Source organism: Stigmatopora argus, chromosome 2 (assembly GCF_051989625.1).
Source record: "Stigmatopora argus isolate UIUO_Sarg chromosome 2, RoL_Sarg_1.0, whole genome shotgun sequence".
Classification (NCBI taxonomy): Eukaryota; Metazoa; Chordata; class Actinopteri; order Syngnathiformes; family Syngnathidae; genus Stigmatopora; species Stigmatopora argus.
The window spans coordinates 14,782,895-14,801,507 of NC_135388.1; the positions used below are offsets into that span (position 1 = coordinate 14,782,895).

Below are 18,613 nucleotides of genomic sequence, written 5' to 3' on the forward strand. Positions count from 1 at the left end.
TTCTTGTGCCTGGATTTGCATTGTTCAATGTTTGTACAAATATTTGTGCACTGTGTTGCATTTGTTTTGTAATAGATACCAAAAAAACAATTTCAAATAAAAATAAACATTAAGTAAAATACTGTTCTAGTTTGAATCCAATTCAAATCATAACTATTTTAGAGGGTGGATTTTTCAAGGCAAGCATATAAATAAAATATACGTGTCTAAAGATTGTTTTAGCCAACTACCATCTCCAAAAGGAAGATGTTTTATACCCATGTTTACAAAATGTCACTATGTGTGCTCTCTTTATAGTCACTGAATCTTAAGTTTTAAAAGAATTATAAATTCAAATTTTCAACACTTTCAGCACACTAAATGTATGCAGCACCGCCTCTTCCACATCCAAGCAGACATTAGTCATACATCATTTCAGCCTTCATTTCTGATGCTTTGGTCACAGAAGATCATATAATCTTTTAATCCACTTTGTCATTAATTCCGATTTCCCTGAAAATGGGGATTACAGCATCGTCTCCTCAAAAGCAGATTTACAAATCAATCCCATTCCAACCATAAGCATTACAAAATAAATATCATAGCATTGATGTTTCCGGTTCAATCTGTTTGACTTCCAGCCATCCATTTTCTATACTGCTAGACAATTTTAATATCATGGGGTACTGGTGCCTATCACAGATGACTAACTAAATCCAGCCCTGGTCAGCAGTCAGTCCCACATACTGTGTCAAAACAGGCAACTATTCACTTTAGGTCTCTCACGTGACCATTAAGTGAGTGGGGACAGAAAACACACTGGCTGCACCCAGGTCCGGCGGGTGTACCACTATTACATTAGTGACAAGATACACAGGGTTAAACCAAGGTGAACTATTGTAAAATATTTAGTCATTGCATTAAGTGCATCACTCAAACTTTCGATTTCTTACAATTCTTTAATTTAATGGTACATTTTTCCATGCGCAATTGTGGAAGGAATCCCATTCATTGATGAAATGGATTTTTTTTTACATCCTCTTAATAGGATTTCAATGACTGGGGCAATTGTTTGTGACAATACAATTTTTGAAGTGATGCTGCTCCAAAATTCTCCGTACACATCTCCTGTAGGTAGGCACTTGAAGGTCACAGGGTTGGGTGCGGATACAAGTGTCCTTCGTGGTGACACGTCGCCTACAGCTGCGCCACTAACATTAATCATACACTCACCGGACACACCTTCAGGTTCACCTACACAATCTAATGAGATCTCATTTTGTAAAGACAGTTTCCTTGCCACGAACACATTTTTATATGGTTTGCAACACAAATTTGGGCAGCTACATGTCAAACCTGTCAGAATGTTGAGTTTGGATTGACTATATTCATCTATATGTGTGATATTGTAGTATGTATATAGAATGTCATTATACATTATGTCACTCCTCCCATGTAAATAACTTAAAGCAATATAATTCAGTGTGAATTGCAGTTTGAACACCACTTTATGATAAACACATCACCAAAAAACATACACTGATTTATTTGGAAATGTCTGAATGTGGTTATAGCTGTCGGATACCTAATATTAAGGACATTAAAAAATAAACCAAGCACAATATTAGACTGGACACCTTTAGGGGATCTGTTTTTCTATTTTGTGTAAGAAAGTGGTGGATAAGTTATTGTAATAAATTCCTGGAAGCCCAGAGAAACTAAATAAATGATTTCTGACATTAATTCATTCAATTTTCTGAACCGCTTTATCCTCACTAGGGTGGTGGGGGGTGCTGGACCCTATCCCAGCTGACTTCGAGCCAGAGGTGGAGGACACCCTGAATTGGTGGCCAGCCAATCGCAGGGCAAATGGAAACAAACAACCATCCACACTCAACCTAGGGGAAATTTAGAGTGTCCAATCAGCCTACCATGCCTGTCTTTGGAATGTGGGAGGAAACCAGAGTACCCAGAGAAAACACACACGGGGAGAACATGCAAACTCCACACATGTGGACTGACCTGGATTTGAACCCAGGACCCCAGAGCTGTGGGGCCGACGCGCTAATCCCTCATCCACAGGGAGGATAAGTGGAATGGAAAATTAATGAATGATTTGAAAAAAGATAATTGTTTTTTTCATTCATCATTTCGTTGTATCGTTCTTAATGCATTCATTCATTCATTCATTTGAATTCTGAACTGCTTATCCTCAAAAGGGTCGCGGGGGGTGCTGAAGCTTATCCCAGGTGACTACGGGGGACACCCTGAATCGGTGTCCAGCCAATCACAGGGCACGAGGAGACGAACAACCATACCTAGGGCCAATTTATAGTGTTCAACCAGCCTACCATGTGTCTTTTTTGAATGTGGGAGGAAACTGCAGAACCATGAGAAAACCCACGTATGGTGTTGCAATTTGATTTTTGGGGGGATTGCAGCTCTAGTAATATAGCTCGATAAAGGCTGAGGAATCCTGCATGTAATGAATTTAAAGCACATTATTGAAATAAACCCTGTGGAATGTGCCTCGTAATCTTTGTGCTGTCCATGAATCTTGACTAAAGCAGATTTAATTAAATTATAAATGACAAAATCTGGCTCCTGTACTAATTCCAAGCATCCAATGTGATGCGAGCGTGTCTAAAATGCGCTAAACAACCAACCCGGGCGGACCCTCCGCGCATGATCCGGCAGAGGGGCGGGCCGGCCGCTCAGCTGATGGCTGCGCACCCCCGCGCAATCTCAGTCCTTGCGGTTGCTTGCTTCCTTGCTTACACGGGACATTTTCTGTCCACTTGCTCCCGATGTGGAAAGCTTCATGATTTTGCGAGCGGAACTTCATGGCACCTCGCCGCGGGATGCACCTGAAGCTACCGCACGCACACATGCACAGGCCCGGCACGGTGACGTGCCCCCACTGCGTGTTATGGTAGGGAGTTTACGACGAGATTTTTTCCCGTGATGGGGGGAGGAATCGCATGGAGCTACGGTGGTGTCACCCTGCTGGCCGTCATCATGAGCTCGTGTCGGGCCATCACTTTGGACTCCATCCTCTGGAGCAGCGCCAATACTAAGTGGGTGGTACTTTCTCATACTCTCATATAAACTATTTTTAAATAGGAATTGTAATAATATTAATGATCCTTTGTAAAAAAAAAAGAGGGTACTAATATTTTAGCTCTCAATTATGGATATGATAGTTATTGGCAAATAATGAAGATCCAAATTTATATTACTGTACACTTTAAGGTGGAGGTTTTCAGTTTTAGAAGGCTTCCATTAAATCATTTTTTAAAAACCTGCACATTTATTGGACTATATTTCTCCAGATTTTACTCTTTGTATATATGGCCCAATCAGTAGCAATATTTCAAAGCAATTTATTGGGGTAGGCTTTGTATAATCTCCCGAGAAAGGAAGAGAAACAGATAAACGTTGAGACCCTGTGTGAGGTGGCCATCTGTCTTGATCCATCGGTTGTGGAGAGAGGGAGGGGTGAAGGTGACTCCCATTTATTCTATCTACGTACTTGCTCCATATTTCACAAGGAGTTCAATGCGAGCCCAGGAGTGCCAAAGTACGGCATGCAGGCAAGGTAACTACAGTGATTGCTACGGAATGGCATTGCGACTGTGGTTGCAGGGTCTCGTTTCATTTTCTCAGTGGCCTTATAGACTGAGCTACTACTGTCCCTGATCTGTGATTTGGGGCACGAAAGTATATACTGATTAAGGCCATCCGACTTAGGAACATTCCCAACATGACCATCCCGAATTAAGGAAATGATTCTCAAATGTGATCCATTGGTGACTGTTGGTTTATTTATTTCAAAACCTGTATTTGTAGCTTCACTTCAGGTGAAGGCCTGGTGCTCTACCCTCAGATTGGAGACAAGATGGACATTGTCTGTCCACGCGCAGACACTTCTAAGGAGGGAAAGGAGGAGTTCTACCGAGTCTTCCTAGTCTCCCGAAGCCAGATGGAAAGCTGCACAATAGACAAGACGGACACACCTCTTCTAAACTGTGACAAGCCACACCGGGATGTCAAGTTCACGTTCAAGTTTCAAGAGTTCAGCCCCAACCTGTGGGGGCTGGAATTCCTCAGGGGAAAGGATTACTACATCACTTGTAAGTCTTTTTTTTGGAGTCGCCCCGTTTAATACCTGCGTGAGGATGTGCAAGTACGTACAGAATGAAACCAACCACCTGTTCGGGTGCTACAGGTGTGACTTCTGTTATCATACTAACATCCCCCCTCCCTTTCCACAAAATCACTAACCCACCCTGATTCAACAAGAGGCCATCATCCTTGTCCCTCTTTCGATTTGTCAACGGCCTCCTTGTCATACTGCTGTCAATGGAACCGGTGCGTCTTAGTGCCAAGTGATGCATGAGATAGTGCACAAGTGTGAGCATACAGCCTCCCCCCGCCTCACCGCACTCTGACAGCACACTCTGCCATGGCAGGACAGTGCCATTCGGAGGGCTTACATGCCCCAAATCACACGAGGCTTTTACAGCATCAGGCGTATTTGACGTGAGCTTTCATGGCAACGTGGCGTCTTGCCGACGCTGTGTTGTTATCTGACCTAAATGTTCCTAACAAGTGTGTACTTATGTGTTCGTCTTGTGTGGGTGTGCATGTTTGTGTGTGTGAGTGTGCGTGTGTGTGTGTGTGTGTACTTGGACTGGGGTGACAGAGAGTTCTTGATGTATGTGTGTGGATGAATCTATTTTTCGTCTTAAAGCTCTCAGGGCACATGTATTAATTTTGTTTAATCATCTTTAAGCCTCTTAGGCCAAAATTTTATTTGGCTCACTCTTGACTGATAATAAAAGTTTGATTTGTTAAATAATTTATCTGAATATTTTATTTAATCAAAAATCACACAGCCTCCAGTAGGACATGCATCAAGTAAAGCTTAGGATTCACAAATTGGTAATTAGATAGATGGATACTAGATAGATAGATGGATGGAAGGATGGATGGTTGGATGGATGGATGAATGGATGGAGAGAGTGGGAGCAAAGAATGAGATTAATGGGAAAATGGTTTACAGTACTATTTAAATTCAACATTAAATAGACTCCTTTAATGCAGTCATTCTACAGGCCTATAAAACTTTAATAACTAACGTTTTTAAATCAACACATTTTCGTTACCAAACAAGAGCTAGATATATTGCTTATGTGTCCCTAATGTTTTGGGGAGGTCATAGTAGTTGCTTCAAGTGTCTGGTTGCAGTTTGTGTGCACAGTGCATTTTCCTGCTTAAAAGTGATGCAAGATTTGGCAACTAGGAAAGCTCTCAACATTGCCTGATAATCACTGTTTTCAATGCTCAAGTAATTCTGCTTGCTCCCTCTCTATATCAGCAACATCTTCGGGGGCTCTTCAAAGTCTGGATAGCACTAATGGCGGGGTGTGCCGGACCAAATCCATGAAGCTGGTGCTGAGAGTTGGGCAAAGTAAGATCTGTGTGGGCTAAAATAAACACATTATATATGTTTGGATGCACAGCAACATAACACAAGGCATGAAAAATGGAGGAATGTGTCGTACAAATATCAATCTGAATAATGATTTTAAATGAATGAACTGTTAGCGTCAACGTATTAAAAAGTAATGTAACCATATCACCACTTTCTAAATGGTAGGATAAACTTGGCCATCCACTTTTGCTGTGCTGTGATAAATAATGTCAAATCCTGGATTCAATCCTATGACTGCTATACATCATCAGTACTTATTTGCATGCAATCGGTTAGATTGAACGTGGCCATCAATAATCCAGCATTTTTACTGGTAGTCAATTTTAATTACATTTGTAGCCAAGCTTATTTAAATAACTCTATGATCACCCCCCCACCCCCAAGGTTTAGTTTAGTTCAGTGCTGAAATATGCATATCATGCACACGATAAAAAGAAACCCAATTTAGGTCAACTTTAGAAATAGTATGTTTCTTCATATATCTGTCTTCGACTACATGATACTACATTTGAAACTTTTTCCAAATATGAGATACACCATTCTTCATGCACAACTAAATGCTTAGAGATGATGAATTTGTTGAAGCCCCAAACTGCAGTTTGGCAGTATTATTCACATGAATAATTGAACAGTTGGACTTCAACATGAAAATTCAGCATTTTGTGTTTGTCAACTGATCTTGCAAATATGCATTTGCTTTCATGTTGTATTTAGAAGAAAAAACACACCACTGCGCAAACAAACATTTAAAAGAAACATAAAACAGTAATATCTAAATTTATTTAGCTGTAAAGCCAAATTAGTGGTGCATATATTAATGTCATTTAATGGGAGTCACTTAAGATTTTTGCATCTTGAGCACTGTATTTTGAAAAGGAGGACGTGTCTTTGCGATTGAACTTTTAATCAAGTTAATAGTTATGCATTATTGATAAAGTGCACGTGCTGTGATATGTGATGAGGATATCTGAACACAAAAGTATTACTTAAAACATCTTAAAGCAGTATTTTTGAGGGACAAAAAATAAAGGCTCAAATCCATATGCTTTACAAAGAAACTTTTAAGTGTTGAGAATTTCTATTTTGTTGGAAGTTGATGGTTTGGTCTGCTCCTCTTCATGTGTTCAACTATTTTTGCTGCAGGTTCTACAGATCCTCTATCAACTCTTCAGGAGTCCCCAACCAGATTTCCACCTTTAAAACCAAAACCGAAAGCAAAGGAGGCAGCTAAAGAAAATGATTTCAAGAACAAAACCGGCAAGTTTAATATTTTACTTAGAATGCAGCTTGCCAATAACACATCATCATCATTCCTAAATAAAAGCATTGTATAGGATGATGACTAAATTGTTCTTCAGTCCCCTCTAAAATGCCATGTGCCAGAATTCTGTTACCTAAAATTATGTTTTTAATTAAATTGCCCCTAGTGTTAAAGTATATAAATCAAGGGACACAATACCCATTGTGCTCATGTCCATCTTGTACTTTTCATTTCATTAGTGATCATGTTCATGAGGTCGTTCAATGGCAGTTCTAAGAATGTTCACCAGAAGGGGTCTAATGGTTCTTTCTCAGGTTATTTTCTCTTGAGTTACTATTGACATTGTACTTGGCCATTAAATCACCCTTCCTACTACACAGTCGTGGCTCAGTTAGACATGCTGCTGTTGCATTTGCCTTAATTTGAAGCGGTTGGTTTCCCAAAGAATGCGTGGGCTTATTTCCCACACAATAGTGCTGTAAATGTTAGCAAGAATGATTGCCTGTTTGTCGCTATGTGTACCCTGTAAATGTCAGACGACCAATCCAGGGTATAGTATGCCTTTAATTAGACTTTACTTCTTTTACACCCCAAAGAGAAAAATGGGTTTAAGAGATGGATGAACGCTTTTCTTGACCATATTAAAAGTCCCTGAAGACAGTGCTGATGATGCTAGTGAGTAGGAGGCTTGATAACAAACAACACCATATAGGAGAACGGGTCTTCTTATATACTACTGTACTTTTTCAAATGTGGCTGTCGGCCACATTAAAGAGATTTCATTTGTTGACAGCAGCAAAAAAGAAAAAAGATCCATTACTCTCCAAATCATACACTCCATATAAAGAATATCGTTAACTGATGAGCCACAATGTCATCCACACACTATATACCCTTGTCTTCCATGGATGTATTCTTAACAGGTGCTCTGCTCTGGGCAATGGACACGTGCCATAGCCAGCAAATACAAGTGTCAGACCAAATGGAGTTGCTTTGAAAAAGCAAAGCACTTCCTAACTGCTTATGGATCGACACGTATTTCCTGTTGAATATTCAGTTACCCCCAGGGGCATCGCTTTTTAAAGCAGGTGTTCCATTCTCGGGAATGTGTTTACATAGCAGTGCTCTAAAACCGGAATGTTCTGTTTGCTTCATACTGGTAAAGAGTTCACTGCCGTTAGAAGAAAGTTCGATATAGCGAACGCTCGTCCTAATGGTTCATTTTCCAACACATTCAGCGTATGTAGGACATTAGAACTTGACGAGTATAAGGAATGCAAATAGCGGCATGCAAGTTTAATGAAAAGCCATTATCTTGAGCATCACGAGCATTGGATTATGACAGCGTTAAGCCATTGTCGTCTTGGTCATGAAATATTTCAGCATGTCCAGACAGAACACATAAATGTGCATTTTATGCATTCTAAGGGAACCTTTCTTATAAAATCACTGATACAAAATATTTTCAATTGTTCGCAATATTTAGGGAAAAAAATATATCATGTAAACAAGCGCAGGGTGAAAATAATTGAGCTCTACAGACAAAGACGCACTCTATTATGCAAAGTTTTCTCTGACGAGTGGGAAGTGCTAAACAAGCATGTGGGAGTCCATAATTTCTTTCATTCGATATACCATTTGGTGCAGCTGTAACGGACAGGGGCCTAATAATTGTGTGCATGTCGTGGTGGTTGTGTCTGATTCCAACACTTACGCTTGTTGAGTCTTGCTTTGAAGAAAACGTGAGCGGCACCCCAATGTACAACAGGTCCCCGCTCCTGCCTTTCTTGGCTACCATTGTTTTGTTAAGACTTTACCCTTCGTATTGATGGGTTCGTTCAAGTGGAAGCCCTCTGCTTGATTGGCCTCGAGCAAATATGAGTCTACGTGTGTGTCCTCAGTTCAGCCCTTTGATAAATGCCTCCAGGCTCCAGTTTTCACGGCGAATTGCATGTTCACGCGTCACAACTATTGAACGTCCCCAGCCCTCGTTCGGAGTCACTCTTTTATCTCCGTTTCTCTTTCCTTTTTTTTGTGTCCCGTTGTCCCTGACAGACGCAGGCTCAGAAGCAGGGCAGCTCAACCCCGGTGGCAGTGGCGGCTCACAGCCAGGACTCTTGATATGGGTTGTCTCGGCCTGTGTGATCCTCCTCCTTCTCCTCATCGTCATCCCGTCGGCCGTGCTGTGGAAATGCCGTCGCTGCGTCCCAGATAGGCAGCAGTCTGCGTCTGTGTCCCTCAACACTTTAGCTGTGCCAAAGCGGGACAGCATCAGCAGCGACAACATGGGTTCAGACCGCAGCGAGATCGTCTTTCCTCTGCAGAACTCTGACACTAGACTCTGTCGACACTTTGAGCGTGTGAGCGGCGAGTACGGACCTCCTGTGTACATTGTTAAGGAGATGACGCCTCAGACTCCCACCAACATTTACTATAAAGTTTAATCTGGGTTTTCTGCAACACAGTTTTTTTCCCCTCGCTAATCGGACCGATTTACAGATGTAAATTTGACTTTTTATGACGAGACAATCACAGAAGAATATCCGAGGACATTTATTAGATATTGATGTCACATATGTAGTATTTAAAAGATTTGCCTTTCCTGGTTTCCAGCGCAGTTGTTGTTTTCAACTTATATTTTGGAACTTTTAGTCAATGTAATCTTGTAATTTTCATATTATGTACAGTATTTATTTGATTGATTTTGTTTCTAAGAGGAATCTGATGTTGACCCCAAAATTGTCGAAAGATTTTCCATTACATTAAACAATTTCACATTTCTTTTCTAGAACTTCAAAAATTGTATGAGATGGTTAAACGTGAAATAATATATGGGCATTGTTATTTTAGGTTTTTAGTCCTTTTAACACATTTGACAGTCAATTACATTGCTTTGAAGTAATTGAGTCATTTATTGTATATTGATGGTTATGTGCAAGTATGAATTATACTATTGTTTTTTCTTGACGTGTCTAATTGATTTCTGATAAACACTCATTTTCACTAACATTAGGAGAAAATAATACTCTGGGTAAAAGAGGGAAATAACTAAATTTAATCGCACTGAATGAGGGTTTCACAAAGTATATCCAAATGATGTCATTTCAATCACATAATCAATACACATAAAATAACGTCTGACCTAAAAGACAGAAGGAATTAAACAAGCATTCTTTATATTTTAGGTCATGAACAATCCTTTTAAAAACACAGATGATATGGTGCTTCTTCTTTCCTTTGGGTGCTATTAGAAGTTTGACATTGCTAGGAGTGCATGTATTTTTATTCGAGTTCTAATGATGTGCAAGGGAAAGTGAAAGTCAGTCTGCCCTCAATGGCATCATGCTGTGGGCTTCTCTGTGCAATGTTACGCTTAGTACATTAGACTGGAAAACGGTCTCTACTCTCTAGTATAAAAAAATAGTGAACAAATACCAAATGACAATTAAATGAATGTGATATGATGGAATATTTTACCTTTTGGAGTCTTTAATCCTAGACTCAATGTGTCAAAAGGAAACAAAATATTTTTATCATGTTCAATATTAAAATGGAAAACAGAAAATACTTTTATTTATTTTTTAGATTTTACAAAATGCTTTTTGAACTAAAAACACAAAATTGGATTACAAAATTGAAAACATTTATTTAAGAAAGGGAAAATTAGGAAATATAATATACACCTATAATCATTGGAATTTGATCCTAAAAAAGAAAGTCGGCACTCATGATTTACTTTGTCGGGCCGCATAAAATGATGCGGCGGGCCAGATTTGGCCCCCGGGCTGCCACTTTGACACCTGTGCTCTAGGCGATAAATCTAACCCTAAACCTCACCCCACACCTCACCCAACACCTCACCCCACATGTCACCCCGAACGTCACCCGAAAGTACGCCACCCCGGGCGTACGTCACCCCGGGCGTACGTCACCCGGGCGTACGTCACCCCGGTGTACGTCACCCCGGGCGTACGTCACCCCCGGCGTACGTCACCCCCGGCGTACGTCACCCCGAGCGTACGTCACCCCGAGCGTACGTCACCCCGAGCGTACGTCAACCCGAGCGTACGTCACCCCGAGCGTACGTCACCCCGAACGTACGTCACCCCGAACGTAACCCCGAACGTACGTCACCCCGAACGTAACCCCGAACGTAACCCCGAACGTAACCCCAAACGTAACCCCAAACGTAACCCCAAACGTAACCGTAACCCTAAACATAATCCTAACCCTAAACCTAACCCTAAACGTAACCCTAAACGTAACCCTAAACGTAACCCTAAACGTAACCCTAAACGTAACCCTAAACGTAACCCTAAACGTAACCCTAAACGTAACCCTAAACGTAACCCTAAACGTAACCCTAAACGTAACCCTAAACGTAACCCTAAACGTAACCCTAAACGTAACCCTAAACGTAACCCTAAACGTAACCCTAAACGTAACCCTAAACGTAACCCTAAACGTAACCCTAAACGTAACCCTAAACGTAACCCTAAACGTAACCCTAAACGTAACCCTAAACGTAACCCTAAACGTAACCCTAAACGTAACCCTAAACGTAACCCTAAACGTAACCCTAAACGTAACCCTAAACGTAACCCTAAACGTAACCCTAAACGTAACCCTAAACGTAACCCTAAACGTAACCCTAAACGTAACCCTAAACGTAACCCTAAACGTAACCCTAAACGTAACCCTAAACGTAACCCTAAAGGTAACCCTAAAGGTAACCCTAAAGGTAACCCTAAAGGTAACCCTAAAGGTAACCCTAAAGGTAACCCTAAACGTAACCCTAAACGTAACCCTAAAGGTAACCCTAAACGTAACCCTAAACGTAACCGTAACTCTAACTCTAACCCTAACCCTAACCCTAACCCTAACCCTAACCCTAACCCTAACCCTAACCCTAACCCTAACCCTAACCCTAACCCTAACCCTAACCCTAACCCTAACCCTAACCCTAACCCTAACCCTAACCCTAACCCTAACCCTAACCCTAACCCTAACCCTAACCCTAACCCTAACCCTAACCCTAACCCTAACCCTAACCCTAACCCTAACCCTAACCCTAACCCTAACCCTAACTCTAAACCTAACCCTAACCCCAACCCTATCCCAGTGTTTAGGGTTACGGTTAGGTTTAGAGTTAGGGTTAAAGTTAGGCGCAGGGGTTGCCAAGTCTGGTCCTTGAGAGCCCCTATCCAGTCTGTTTGTTTTCCATATCTCTCTCCTCTACCATACCTGAATCAAATGATCAACTTATTAGCAAGCTATCCAGAAGCTTCATACCAATCCCGATGATTTGATTCAGGTGTGTTGGTGGAGGGAGACATGGAAAACAGGCTGGATAGGGTCTCTCGAGGACCGGACTTGGCCACCCTTGCTCTCCACACAAGCAAGCAAACCCTGACTTAAAAACCACTCTTTGAAAGTTCAAATGTAGAACATAATTCAAAAAGTAAAATAAGCTTAGTCCACTGTTGCGTCATTAACTTCTCATGAGACTTCGAGTGATCTTGAATTTTTTTTAAAAAAAGCTCTTGATTGTCTCCCCTCCTCTCTTGTGGCAACATGCATGCCATCCATGGATGAACACGTTTCATGCTCCCTCAGCCACATCATGCGACACATTTTCAACCTGTCAGCTTTCATGAGCCTCTGACTCTCTAGGGATGTTCTTTTACTTATTTGTGATGATTACCATGTTCAAAGGTCTTCTTTGGCTTTGAACACACAGGATTTTTTTTAATAATAGCGAACTTATTAAGATATTTTTGTCAATCTGGCAAATGGCTGCCCGCTCCCTTCTGGCTAGAATGACGCACGAACCCATGCTCTACTTAAATATGACCAACATCCATGAACCAAAATAACCCAACAAAAATATTCCATGATGGCAACCACAGAATCCCGATCTTGTTTGTGTTTACTTCTGTGTCTTGTCAGTCACAGCTTGTGTATTTAAAAAAGAGGTAACACGTCTGTTATTTGTTTGCCCATGTTGGATTCTTGCGTTTTTTTTCCTCTCCGATGTGAAGCTTCACCATTGAATAGCCGAGGTGAGTTCAGTTGACCCTCGGGTCACAAGGAGACAATGGGCCTCTATAGGAAGAACAAAACACGGACCTTAGGGCTTATGGGCATTGGCGTGGGAGGAGATTCGCTGTGGTAGGCCATTTTAGGAAGAAGGTGTTGAAATAGGCAGAGAAGTATCTCGAGTATAGGCTTGAATCTCACGTTGAAGTGTGCCAGAATTCAATTTGAATTGCACAAATGAGCTCAAGTCTCGTACATGCTCAAGTCTTAAGTTTGAAACAAATGAAGCACCATGAAATGGTAATTCTTCACTAGCCTTCTCCAAACCCATTTTGATCAGTCTAAGTATCATTCGTACTGAGGGCAAAGCTTGAAGAGGGAACTGAAGGGCTCCAATAAAGCAAGCCATATGCTTTCATCTGACCTCGCGGGACTGAAGTCTGCAAGCTCCCTGATGCACTACCCCCATCTCACTTCCATGCGGAAGAGCTGGTCGCACCAGTGACTTTGTGTGTCGAGTCGGGGGTTGGTGGTTAGGATGGGGTGGAGTCAGGGGGGTGCACGTCCTGGGTTGAGAAACCAGGAAGAAAAGAAGACACGTTTTTTTTCAACTGGGGTGAAAAGCAGAAGCAAATTAAATAAGCACATTCAGTGGTTCTATAGAAGAACAGATAGTTCTGCAACCCAAAAATGACTGGTACAAGTTGTAGGGTCAATTGAAGGGTCTGTGTACTCGGAAATGTAGTCAAGGACAAAAGCAAAAAATGCATTTGCACCATTCATTCCATCCAATACTATTTCTGCCACAGCAACATTAAGAGTTTCGATTTAATCAACTTACATCGTACAAGTGTTAAGAAGAGAAATAAATCGCCGGACAGAGCTTGGCTGCAAACTAAGCTGCTCAAGTAATCAGGACTGAATTGAGAACATGAGCACTCGGATCAAATTGTGATAGCTTTCTATTTGCTTCATTTGTCATTGATAATATTTTTTTTTAAGTCAACTTACTGGAGCATGTTTTTTCCCCCTCATCAAACAATTGTCATAATAAAGTCATTGAAAAGAATATCTTGCTTTTCCATACCTGTTGCCATCATCTCCCCCGCTAATGTTCATGCATTTCACTACAGTCCCAGTTTTACGTACTAAAAAATCTCAACCACTCAATAAGGTTATGATTTTAATCAGGGTTGATATTATCACTATCTGTGATTGATGAGTTACTGCCTCCTTTTTTCATCACCAGTGATGGATGGACATGCAGTAGTATACAGTTCATTTCCACAAATTTGATCAAATTGAGGGGAAAAAAGCTTAATATTGCCCCAAAATAAATACTCTAATTATGTATGGGTTCATAAATAATCGATTAAGCACTCAAAACATTTTTATGTATGGCAACTGGTCTGCTATGAAAGATAACTGTTGTGCCTGAGCTCCTCTTTACAGTTGAAAAATATGAGATGACATTACAGTAATATTTAGTATGTTAGTTCCCTCTGCTGGCCAGCCAAAATAATGTCTATAGCTTCAATGAAGTAGGATGAATTAGTAAAATAAAATAAATGAAAAAAACATTGGCACAGGTACTGTGTTGCAATAAAAAAAAAAGAATTTTGTGTATAACTTTACAAGGCAAATAATTGTACAACAAGGGTTATGAATACATTTTTGCTCTTTTCTTTATTTTGTATTTCACAATGACTACTAATACAACACACCAATAAAACGTTTTATATATCACAGTTAAGCAAAACTGAATTAAAAATCAAATTTCACTCATTGGATATAATAATGGATGTACATAAATTGTTAATTTAGAACATTTGGTCAGATTAGGGAATCTTTCTCCAGAGCCTGAATGCTGTGGATATTTGGATCAGTTTAAAAAAGGTTATTTGAAGATGCACCTCATCAAATCATTTGCTGACATGGACAGTAACAGACTTCCAATCCCTTTGAACTGGGAGGGTTGGCAGTGAATGAGAGTATCTGAATGATCACGACCAGCTCCCCCACTTCAAATGGCTTGGTCGTCCATCACAGCAATGAAAACAAATGGCCCTTAGCCTTTGTGCTTTTCTTTCGCCAATAAATTGAATTGAATTGAATTGAAATGTGTTGTGTCATGTTTTTCCTTTTAATTATTGTGTGGCATTATTGTCAGACCTCCCATGTTAAATATATTCAACATATATGTGAGTGAGTCCAACTTTGCCGTTTCACTTACGTTTGCTGCACGACTGATTGGACATCTATTGCTGCTAATGGTACCGAAACATGGTAACTTACTTGGTTTTAGATTAATTCCTGAATGTATATGTAACTCTTTCAGTGCCATTGACGCTTCTAGACGTCAAATCGTGTGGCGTTCAATCTTCCATCTGCTCCAATCTGTTTTTTTCCCTGTATCAGCTGTCCTATCCATTTCATATGGAAGGGATGGCAGCAAATGAACTGTTCATTCACTTCAAACGTCATTGGACGTCCAGCACCAGTATGCCTAAAGTATTGAAGGAATACAAAAGTACATTAAAAAAATGATAACGTAGTAAATTTATCAAATTAAGAAAAACATCTGAAAAATGAAAGTAATTCCAATAAATATTTGAGTATTTAAAAATAATAATAATAAAAAGGATGAATATAAACGTGAAATGTAAATTCCAGGTGACAAGGGGTCACTCATTATTCATTAATACAATCTAAGTGTTATATTATCTCTAAACGCAAATACACATTTTAAAATACTACAAGAAGCAACAGGTCTAAGATTCTGCTCTGCCTTTAGTTTTAACTAACTAAAAAAGTGTAACATTATTTTTACTTGTTTTAACATTATTATTTAAATGTTTGCGTGTGCCCCACATGATCAATGTTGTGAATGACACAAACTAAACACGAAAACGGGGGGGAGCTGAGGGGGGGGTTTGTTGTCGTTTACATCACCTATAATTTTGGAAGTTAATTTTAAAAGAGCTTTTTCCTCCACCAAAAGCGATGCCGTCTTACCCTTTGCCGTCGGAAGTATCGTAGTTGATGTATGCAAATGGGGGAAGAGTTGGGGGTTGTAGCTACATATTTACGTTCGGTGGGAGCCGCCCTTCATTCACCCACATGGTTTTACCCGCTGGTCGCCTTCGCGCCACTTTCCTGAAGCCAGCAGTCTTGATCAAGCGGCGCATCGGATCCACACGTTGACTCGCCATCGGCTCCAGTCACGTTTCCCCTTCGCTTTTTTTGCCGCGGGTTCAAAAGTTTGCTGAATTGTTGCGCCTTTATTCCGCTTTTGTCCGCGGCGGCGGAGTGCACGCCACTCTGAGCAAGTAGCGAAGATGGTGGATTTCGGCTGGTGAGTGTCTGTCGAGCGCGTGTTTATCAGCGAGGAAGTCCGCTTTGGGCTCTTTTTAAGTCTTTACGTTTTCAAGGGAAATGCTGAACCGGGGCTTTTGGGGTTGACTAGGCGTGTTTTAGCGTCCCGGCGGCTGAAAGAAAGCGAACCGTTTGCCGCAAATGATGTTTTGGCGACGAAAACAGTGTAACATGAGGCGCATGGCAGCCCCCTCAGTTTCCACCATTGAGGGAATGAGGGAGATTTGAAAAAGCGTCCCGAGCTTCGGTCGCTGCGCTCTCGCAACTATTTCAAACTGCGAACGGCGTGGTGGGATTGGGTTCAATAGGGGGCCGACTGACGAGTACTTTTCAAACAACTCGAGAAAACGCGGTGAATTGGCTGGCCAATTTCGAGTGCAGTGGTGTGTGAGTTAAAGTGCCCCCAGAACAAAGCAGTAGCACATGGGGCACGCTTAGGCCGCACGCTTAAGCTAACTAGCTTAGCAGCCTCAACTTGCCTCACTTTATAGTGTACTTAACCCTTTTCAAGTCTAACCACACACAACTGAGCACACACTCCACACTTGTATGCATTCACGGCTATAGACAAAACAACCAAAAGCTTTATTAATCAAATGGGCGTGTTTGTTGTGGGGGTAGCTAAAGCTAACGGGTACCATCACATTTCGTAATATAGTCAAAGCCCGACTTTTACAGCGTCCGGGGTTTGCTTTTAACTCCACGTTTTCACTATTTCCACCTCAGCTTCGATAAATGTTGTTAAAAGTCGCTCCAAGCAAGATACGAGCGGCACGTTTTGGCCATGTTTTCAAGGTGCTAACGCTAGCTAGCCGCAGCTAAGCTGCCCGCTTCTGCCCTTCTTCGCACTGACTAATGGGTTTTGTGTTTAAAAAAGGTTTCGAACACACGGCACGCTTATCAGACACCTCGAGATTGTCCGCACACGACCACGGTTCGAGTGGTTTCGACTAAGAGCCGTTTACGCTAAGGTTGGCGCACTTCTCGGCGCCATGTTAACGACGGTGGGGGAGGGGTGTCAAGCACTCCCCGCGCACGCGCTCCCGTGGAGGAAAAAAACGCCACTCGCAGAATGCGCTGCTCATTCATATATTCAAATAAAACTTATTATTGTTGTCGCCATGCGTAACTCCATGCCATTGACGGTGCTAGACGTCCAAATTCCCAAATCAAACGGATGGGACGTCTACTGGCCCCAAAGTAGTGTAAATTCACAGCACAAAAGAGCTATGTTATTGGACGTTCATCGTCGTTAATGGCACTGAAATAATGATTTATGATGAAGAACTCCCCTTGCATTTTGTTTCTACCTGTTGCAGTACTATTCCTTACGTGTTGTCCTCATCTGTTTTCCTTCCAGGTCCACGAGGACAGGACGGAAGCGACGCAACCATCAACACGGCTCAGTGCGTTTGGACCAACGTGATGGTCAGTCTGTGTATTGTCAAAGTGCTTACAGTGCAGGTAGTTCTATGTAATACCTACTGCAGTGGAGGCACTTAAAGCAATACGCAGACACTTGTGTGTTTAGTCCCCCTTGTCCCGCATGTCTTTTGCAGAACTGTCTTTGTGCTAAGGTGCATCTAGTGCAGATAGTGAAATAGACTAGCACCTACTGCCCTAAGTGCTCCTTCTGGCATAAGGGGCTGTCTACGCGCCACCAGACCAATCCTAATTTCTAATTGGGCTCTAATGTCTTGCAGTTCTCTGCTAGTTTTGCATAGTTGCACTACAAGAATAGATGAGTTGTGCAAATCTATGCAAAACTGATGGTGGCCTGCTTGCTCTCCACCTGTTTGGATCTTTGGTTTGTGAAAGTGGCCCATCCCCGCAATCTGAACCGGGCAAAATTGCTTTGTATCGCACCACGCGCAACTGTATGGGTGTTCTCTAGGTCTCCTCGGAGTTCTCCAGGTTGAGCAGTACTAAAGTGCTTATAGTGCAGGTAGTGCTCATCTATCTACTGCAATGTAGGCACTTGAAGTACTTCTAACTAACAGCCTCATTTGGAAGCTTGCTTTTTCCACTAATTCTCAATTGTGCTTATCGTCGTCACATGGTCAGTTTTGCTGGTTTGCATTCAGCTTCATTTGGGCTTTGCTGTGCAAATCCATGCAAAACTGACTAGGTTGATGACATATCGCTAGTTGAGTCTGCATATTCATGCGATTACTTGTCTAAAGCATCCTTTGTGGAGGAGTCCCTTTTTGTGCAGGTGGGGATTAGTAGCAACACTGTATTTTTTTAAAGGTATTGCACTTGTCCCGGCCTGTATAGGAATGTGGGTATGGACGGACAGACAACTTGACCCGTAACTCTGACCCCAAATGTATAATATGGTGACGTTGGAACTTGTGTCGTTGATCTGATGTATTGTCATTGAGGTCATTTGAATAAAAATTATTAAACTTGCCTTTTTGTATGTGTTTGGATAGTGTTTAGATAGAGTTGAAAATAAAATA

The 18,613-nt window shown here is 41.4% G+C and overlaps 1 protein-coding gene and 1 long non-coding RNA gene across 3 annotated transcripts; both read left to right on the forward strand.

Annotated features, from left to right (window-relative positions):
* The first annotated feature begins 2,677 nt into the window (after positions 1 to 2,677).
* On the forward strand, positions 2,678 to 9,704 carry LOC144070689 (ephrin-B2a-like). 2 transcript variants are annotated; one of them, XM_077595112.1, is made up of 5 exons: positions 2,678 to 3,056; positions 3,829 to 4,112; positions 5,360 to 5,452; positions 6,620 to 6,733; positions 8,793 to 9,704. In XM_077595112.1, the coding sequence occupies exons 1-5, from the start codon at positions 2,944 to 2,946 to the stop codon at positions 9,179 to 9,181; spliced, it is 993 nt and encodes a 330-aa protein (XP_077451238.1). In that variant the 5' UTR covers positions 2,678 to 2,943; the 3' UTR covers positions 9,182 to 9,704. The 2 variants fall into 2 exon arrangements, with proteins under 2 accessions (XP_077451238.1, XP_077451239.1); XM_077595113.1 differs by having other exon boundaries at positions 2,927 to 3,056; positions 3,866 to 4,112.
* Positions 9,705 to 15,903: 6,199 nt separating this feature from the next.
* Positions 15,904 to 18,563, forward strand: LOC144066521 (uncharacterized). The gene is made up of 2 exons (XR_013297669.1): positions 15,904 to 16,131; positions 17,512 to 18,563. It is a non-coding gene; the product is annotated as an uncharacterized LOC144066521 (long non-coding RNA).
* The last annotated feature ends 50 nt before the right edge of the window (positions 18,564 to 18,613 follow it).